Source organism: Eurypyga helias, unplaced genomic scaffold (genome assembly GCF_000690775.1).
Source record: "Eurypyga helias isolate BGI_N326 unplaced genomic scaffold, ASM69077v1 scaffold22279, whole genome shotgun sequence".
In the NCBI taxonomy this organism is placed as follows: Eukaryota; Metazoa; Chordata; class Aves; order Eurypygiformes; family Eurypygidae; genus Eurypyga; species Eurypyga helias.
Window position 1 is genome coordinate 5213 of NW_010274388.1, and position 8040 is coordinate 13252.

At 43.5% G+C, this 8040-nt stretch overlaps 1 protein-coding gene across 1 annotated transcript; it reads left to right on the top strand.

The window, feature by feature from the left end:
* Positions 1-307: 307 nt before the first annotated feature.
* On the top strand, positions 308-6294 carry LOC104515715 (L-threonine 3-dehydrogenase, mitochondrial-like). The gene is given in 9 exon segments (XM_010159802.1): positions 308-491; positions 849-891; positions 2583-2653; positions 3385-3534; positions 3624-3796; positions 4597-4687; positions 5143-5412; positions 5968-5998; positions 6000-6294. Coding segments are annotated over 9 exon segments (1116 nt in total). The 3' UTR covers positions 6103-6294.
* Positions 6295-8040: the final 1746 nt, after the last annotated feature.

An 8040-nucleotide genomic window follows, 5' to 3' on the forward strand; every position in this document is an offset into this window, starting at 1 on the left:
TGGCTGCTTTAAAAAGGCTTAAATTTAAACTGTATTCTCACTGTTCATTATACTGGACTCTGTGCTGGGGCTGTGGATATTTTCTTGAGCTTGCTCTGGTGAATCCGTTACCTCTATTCATGCTACTTCACAGGCTGCTTCTAGTAGATGTGGCTCTCAGCTGGCACGTCAGCCAGGGCTTGGATTGCATGGGACTTCTCTGAGACCCTTCAGAGTTTTCTAAGAGAGTGTTTAAAATGTTTACTGTGGTCGAGTCATTTGTGACTAATCTTTTCTTTTGTTCTCGCAGCATATTTGAAGGAGGAAAATGCCAATTGTCAAACACGTGAGCAGAGCTGTCAGCCAGCTGCTACAGAGCTCGGGATGTGGATGTGGGATTTCCATCGTGCCTGTCCGATGCATCGGAGTTTCGCCCCGCCAGGTCGCCTCCGATGCCGGCTTTCACTCGGTTTCTTTTTCCGAGTCTGATCATCCTCGGGTGCTAATTACAGGTCAGCATTTCTGTCGTAACTGTATTTCTGCTCCAGCTTCTCAGCTGAGACCCCCACTCTCCTCCTCCCTCCCTGGTGAGCAGAATACTGGAAGCCAAAATGCTCAAAGTATTCTGGAATCGTGATGATCTTTCCTGTATGGTGATAAGATCCGAGTCCCATGTGAACTTTCTTACTATTTTTATTCCAGAAATCACCTAAAAGAAGTTCACTGGGTTTTTCTTGAGAAAACCAGAAAATTTTCTGACTCACTGAGTAAAATAGTACTAATTTCTGATGTGATGTGTGTAATAATGGGGCTTTGTGTTGTGATACCACTCTCTCTCTGATTTTTGTCTCCTGTGCATTGCCTTTTAGGTGGCCTTGGCCAGCTTGGAGTGGGACTTGCTAAGCTTCTGAGGTATGTCATGATTCTCTAACTTGCCGTTAGTGAGGCATTCGTGCTTGGGGCATCACTTCTGGAGGCAGTAACTTTCTGAAAAGCTGTTTAGAAAAGAATCCTGTTGACAATTGCAGATTCTTTTTTGCCTCTTAGTTTTGTAAATAACTTAAAACGTTCACCATCTTTTTATTTTTTACCCCTGCGCTTGGTTTAGGTTCAGTGGTGTACTTTCTGTGTGTACATTGGTCACGATTCCCAAAATAACATAATTTGTCTAAGAGACTAGATGCTCAGTTCAGTTTGCTTCCAGTCAGAGGCAGTATTCAGAGTCTGAATCATCAGAGGGTGGTCGGTTTTTCTTTTCTGTTTTTCTGCCTGGCCAAATAAGGCTGGATTTGGGTGCTCAGCAGAGAGACAGAGCTGGGCTTCATGCCGGTAGCGCAGGAGATAAAAATTACAACCATCCACTTAAAACTTACGTAGTCCTTTGCAAACTACCCAGCTGTTGGGCTCTGCAACTCCCAACCTTTGTCTCTCTCAGAATTCCAATAGAATTCTTCAGGAGTAACTTCAGGAGTCAGGTGCCCTGCTTAGTAAGGTACAAGCAAAAATAAAGATTAGAATACAAGATCATAGAATCACAGAATGCTTGGTGTTGGAAAGGACCTTAAAGATCATGTAGTTCCACCCCCCCTGCCATGTGCAGGGACACCTTCCACTAGACCAGGTTGCTCCAAGCCTCATCCAGCCTGGCCTTGGACACTTCCAGGGATGGGACATCCACAGCTTCTCTGGGCAACCTGTCCCAGTGCCTCCCCACCCTCTGTGGGAAGAATTCCTTCCTGATATCTAAACTAAACCTTCCCACTTTCAATTTAAAACCATTACCCCTTGTCCTGTCGAAGATCTTGAACCTTTTATGATTCAGTGAAGATGAACTGATGCAGCAAAAGGAGTAAATTGAAGATATGTTTATTCTGAGTCTTTCTCTTCCCCTGCCTCACATGCAGAGTTACCTTATTTTTCCCGTGGTATCTTTTCACAAAGTGTAAAGTGCTCTGAGAGCTCTCCCTGTCCGTACTGTTGTCCATACCCACCTTACTCAGCCCCAGAGTATCATTGGCTCATGGACAGTGTTTCTTGCAGACAAATCCTCCAAAAGTGAGCAAAATCCCTGTGTCGCGGTTTGAATGTTTTCTACCAGTTCTCTGGTATATTTGAGAATCACCCAGGTAATGGAAGGCTGGAATGTACTCCAGTGTCATGAGACTTGCTCTCTGCTACGGCCACGCGTCGATTGGAAAAGCACAAGGCAGAGATTGCTCAGTTTTGCTTTGATATGAAAGGAGCCTCAGTCACAGCAAGCCCAGTGGCTTTTTGTTGACCACAGGGGAGTAGATGATCTCTGGGTAACATTTTCAGAAAGAAGAGGGTAGGAAAGTCTCTCTTCTCAATGTATTTTAGTTTTCTAAAAGGTTTCTCTATCCTATGCAGTCTTTCACTGCTACCAGTAGTAGCCGACTAACTTTCTAAGATGCCATACTGACACTTAAAGGATTGGTGGTTTTTTTTTAGTGCAGTGACTAATCTAATTGTGGAAATTATTGCCCTTCTGATATTGCTGCTGCGAAACAAAATAGCAACGTAGCAGCTTAGGAATTATCTCAAAGACTGCGGACTCACTGTTCTGTGTGGGTGTTTTTACACAGGAAACGCTTTGGAAAGAACAATGTCATCTTGTCTGACATTAGGAAGCCTGCGGATAGTGTTTTTTACAGTGGTAAGTGACCGGGGAAGCATATGGAGGGGAAAAAAAATTTGCCTTTACCTCTGATGCTGATAGACCGATTAACAAAATCTAAATGACAAGTGGATTAAACTGAACAAGTTGCCATTCAAAATTTCTGGATAATGCTTTGAAATCTTGCCAAGACATTGGTTGTTTCTGTCTATAATTCCCTTTTTCTAAATACTTTTCTTTGCGTTTTGCAACTGTTGCTTTGCCACTTTGTTGACCAGAATAACTACTTGAGTCAAGTTGAGCTTGGCTGTTGTGCTCCTGCTGTGGCAAGACGTGCATTTGGTCTTTTGGAGGGAACAAGTAGGAAATGAAATACGTGCTTTGTTTTTCCACGCTCAGGGATTTGTTTGTGATAAGATGGATATAGAGCAGGATTTTTGGATTCTTTGATTTTCATCAGAAACCTGCATAAGTGTTACCTTGTCATTACTGTTCAATGATGTATTTAAGCAAATAGTGTACACAAGATGTTCCCTGTTGTCATGCTGGTGACTGGATGAAATAGGATGTTCTTGCATCAGTCTGAGATGAAGGTGGCAGCTTCTCTTCATTTCTCCTGCTTATTTACTAATTAGTGACACTGCTGTTGGGTGCCCGAGCAGCTGAATATGGGTACGGTCAAGAAGCAGCAAGGAGTTTCGTGTAGAACTTGTCTTTACGTTCTTCATTCTTCTTGGCATTCAGTTTCCTACTGCTTCCATTTCTTTTAGGTCCTTTTATCTACGCGGATATCTTGGACTACAAGAATTTACGTGAGATAGTGGTGAACAATCGGATAACTTGGCTGTTCCACTACAGTGCTTTGCTGAGTGCCGTTGGAGAAGCAAACGTCCCTTTGGCCAGAGCTGTAAACATTACCGGTATGTGGCAAGGGCTTCGAGTTCATGACTCCTACAGAGGCTCGAGAAAGTGCAGTCTGTGTTCTGAAAAATCCGGTTGTTTGTTCCAGGTTTACACAATGTTCTGGATATCGCATCTGAGCATAATTTGAGACTTTTTGTTCCAAGCACTATCGGAGCCTTTGGACCAACTTCGCCTCGAGATCCAACTCCTGATCTCTGCATTCAGAGACCAAGGACAATCTATGGAGTCTCCAAGGTTCACGCTGAGCTCATGGGAGAAGTGAGACTTTATTTATTTAATTTATCGCATGCAAGTTCCGGGAGAACATTATAGCTCTTGTGAGAATCCTCCCTGCAGTGTGGGGTTTCTCCCCCATTCTTTCCTTCCTTCAGGCTTCAGTACTCAGTAGTAGTCTGAGGCAGCTCTTCAGGACAAATACCTTTTGAGTTTAGTTGGAAAAAGCACAGGGAATTGGAAGCTGGCAAACATCTAACTTTCAGTATCGCTTCTTTCCCTGGTTCTTTTGGCTTTGGTCTCTCTGCCTCATCTGCCACTGTGAATGGCATTGCATAAACGACAGTGTACAAAGCCTTGCGAAAGTGTGCTAGGCAGTGATAACTTTTGCCCCTGTCCAAAAAAGGAAAGACTCTAAAGTCGAAGCTGTGGGAGTCTGTACGTGCACAACTTCTTTTGGATGTGTAGGTTTTTAGAAACGTTACTGTTAACGCTGATATTTTTACATGTGGTTTCCATACACTTCAAATTTATGAAGGACAGTGGCAGGTCTAAAGGTTCTGTTAACCTGAAATCTCTCACAACCAGGAGGAATTTTCAGTTTCTAGACCCTGCGTTAGAAGCTAATCCGTATCTGTTGATGTGGTTGAAAACTGGAATAGGGCAAGCAGAGAATTCTGCTTCCTGGCAGGGAATGGAGACTGTGTGGTGGTTCCTTTTTTTTCATCCCTGTCAGGGGAAGGTACAGTATGAACTTTCATCCTCTGGCAGATTTTTCCTATGAAATCAATGAGTTGTGTGGTCTAGTCTTGATGCATAAAGCTGTTTCTGTCCTCCCTCCATAGTACTACCATTACCGGTACGGCCTGGACTTCCGCTGTCTGAGGTATCCAGGAATTATATCTGCTGACTCTCAGCCTGGTGGGGGAACAACTGGTAAGCGACTTGTCTGCAATACTGAGAAATGCACACAAGAATGGCAAAACCAAGCCAATAGAGTAACTTTTAATGTGTTGGTAGAAATCTAACCCTTGGCAGTACAGAGAGTCTCTGCAGAGATGCGTTTTCAACAGTGTTGCAACACATTTGCCCACTCCAGCCTAGGGACTGTTTGGTAGTGTTTCCATTTAAACAGTATCTGAGAGATTTTACACTCATTGAGACCATTTATTTTCAAAATACGTTAAACTCTGCTGCCTTGCTGCAGTGTGTGAACGCTGGATTGCCATTGGGATATTTTGGGATGACTTCTTACGCTCCTGCTGTACAGCACAAATCATACACAGTTCTGCTGCTAGATTTTGGGCGTGTTCTGAGGATTGTTGACTGTCATAACATGAACAAGGGATTGAGGCAGATGAGTACACACCATCCACTGTTCTTTTCTGCAGATTATGCTGTCCAGATTTTCCACGATGCCATAAAGACCGGCAAATTCCAGTGCAACCTAAAGCCAGACACTCGTCTCCCAATGATGTACATTGATGACTGTCTGAAAGCGACTCTGGAGGTCATGGAGGCCCCCGCGGAGGCGCTGACCATGAGGACATACAACATCAGCGCCATGAGCTTCACTCCTGAAGAGCTGGCACAAGAAGTGCAGAAGCACGTCCCTGAACTCCAGGTGACCTACAACGTGGACAAAGTCAGGCAGGCCATAGGTTAGTGTCAGCTCCTGTGGCAGTGGGTAAGAACAAACGTTAAGACTGCTATATGTTAGTGGCAAAACAAAGTTTCTTTTCTTTTTAGCCACTTGCAAATTGCTCGTTTATAGTTCACATCTTACGATCTGAAATTCAAAGCATCATAGAATGGTTTGGGTTGGAAGAGCCCTTAAAGCCCATCCAGTCCCCCCCCCTGCCATGGGCAGGGACACCCTCCACTAGACCAGGTTGCTCCAAGCCTCATCCAGCCTGGCCTTGGACACTCCCAGGGATGGGGCATCCACAGCTTCTCTGGGCAACCTGTCCCAGTGCCTCCCCACCCTCTTCGGGAAGAATTTCTTCCTGATGTCCAATCTCAATCTCCCTCTTTCAATTTAAACCCATTACCCCTTGTCCTGTCACTCCCTGCCCTTGGAAAAAATACCTCTCCAGCTTCCTTGTAGGCCCCAAATTCAACTGTAGTGGTTCAAATGGCCAGTGATGTTGCATCTTGAAGTTTAAAGAAGTTTTTCTTAAACCTCACGCTCCTTGTTTCTTCTTTTTTTCCTGCAGCTGACAGCTGGCCAATGAACTTTGATGACAGGAAAAAAGGATTGGGGTTGGAAACATGACTACGATCTCCCCGAGTTGGTGACTACGATGTTTAGCTTCCTGGGGTCTGACTCCAGGATTGCTCAAGCTAACTGAAATACTTTGTAAGATGTTTCCAGATTTCCACAGAGGACCAGGAAGAAATGGCTAAATTAGTTTATAATTTTCTGAGTCTTAAAGCATGTCAATTATTAATTTTCATAAGTAGCAGTAGAGTTGGGCAGAAGCATACTGTAGCTGGAACGTACTGTTAGACAAATGACATCATTTGGTACTGTCTCCAAGCACAGCGCTGATGACAAACACAGATTTTGTGAACTTTCACACTTAAGCAGCTAGATAAGAAAAAAAAAGCGCACTTACTCCTGGCTGATGAATCTCCAATCATTACTGCTGCCTGCCTCTTCTTTGGTGAACAGCGTGGGGCAGTAGTGTCAAACCTGGGGTTTCAGGCGTGTCCCACAGCGTTAACGATGGGTTTTTCATTTTTCCTGGTGGAGGATGTTAGGTTGTAGTAAGAGGTGATCCTTTCTACTCTTTGCTTACAAAAGAGATCAGAAGAGCTACTTCACGTTTCCAAATTGGAGGGGTCGTTGCAATCCTAGTTTGAAACCAAACTTTGGTCGGTAGTTCCTATTTATATATGCATATATATAATGGTGTATAAACACACTTTTCTACACATAGAGCATACAGAGTAGCATTATTCTTGTAATGCTTATAAATGTGAAGAGGAATAGGACTTGAATTCTCATTATGCTTTAAAAAACCAGGGTTTGCAAGCTAAGCTTTGCCCTGTTCTTTGAAAGTGCCTCTGCCTGGGGTTTAACCTCAGAGGTAGAGCTGAAATCCAAAGGGCTGTTACGTGTATGTGAATCTGGGTTGTATTTCAAGAGGGCGATGCCCAGGTATGGGTGTGTTGTTAATTAGCACTACTTGTGGTTATCCCATTTGATAGGCGTGCTAGCACGATGACATACTGCCTGGAGCAAGTTTTAGAGGTGGGCTGATGATGGTAGAGTCAGGTTGGCCTTTGAAATCTCTTCATGTTCACTACATTTTCCATCTGCACTGGAAATGTGTTTGTAGATGCTGTTTATGTGTAACTGCCACACGCTTTTATTCTTCAGAGAGAGATCCAGAAGCTGAAACCGTCTTCTAGCTACAGTTAAGGGCTGTTCTGCTCATTGAGCTTCATGCACAGGAGATTCTGGGATTACCAAGGGAGTCTTAGTAGGTGCATGTGAGGAAGAAACATCTATTCAGAAGCTACTTAAGGAGACTTTGAGGAATGACAAGCTGGAGAGACAGGAAAGCCATTTTAGGTAAAACACCGGTTTCCGTGGCTGTGAATCTGAGGCATCAGCTACTATAGCTATAGAATGCCTTGAGAAACAGCATCTGGGAATGCTTTTTTCAAAGAAAAAAGATCTTTCATTTTCAAAATGACTGGGAATTCCCTATATGGAGCTCTCCATCCTATTTTTTTTTTTTTTTGTCTTGTATACTCCAGGAGCAGGTGTAGGTGAACACCTTCAAGTCTTTTATTTGTTTTGCCTACAACTTGCTCTGTTTTCTGCGATGACGCTTTGATAGTTGCGAGTCTGTTACGCTCTCTGTAACCCTGCGGTGTTTCCTCAGTAAGTGGGTAACTGGCATGACCAGATTTCTGTCTCTTTGTGAAGGAGTCTATGTGCTGCAGGGAATACGTTTTCTCGTGAAAGTAACCTTCAAATGAAGATTCTGTGAAAACCCAGTTATTTTAAACATTTACACTTGTATCTCTTGGGTTTTTAATGTATCTTATTGTTTCATCTGTTGGCAAAGTATACGTTTCCCAGGTTTTTAAGCTCAAAGACCTCTTAAGGTTGGGGCCTGGTATTGAAACTTTTTTTTTTTTTAATATTGTTTACATTTCTGAAAAGACAAGTTTTTAAACTTTGGCCGCTGTTGTAACTCTCACATTGTTCAAGTGTAATATTTGGCCCAATGGGCCAGCAAAGTTGGCCCTCCATTCATACCCCGCAGGGAAAG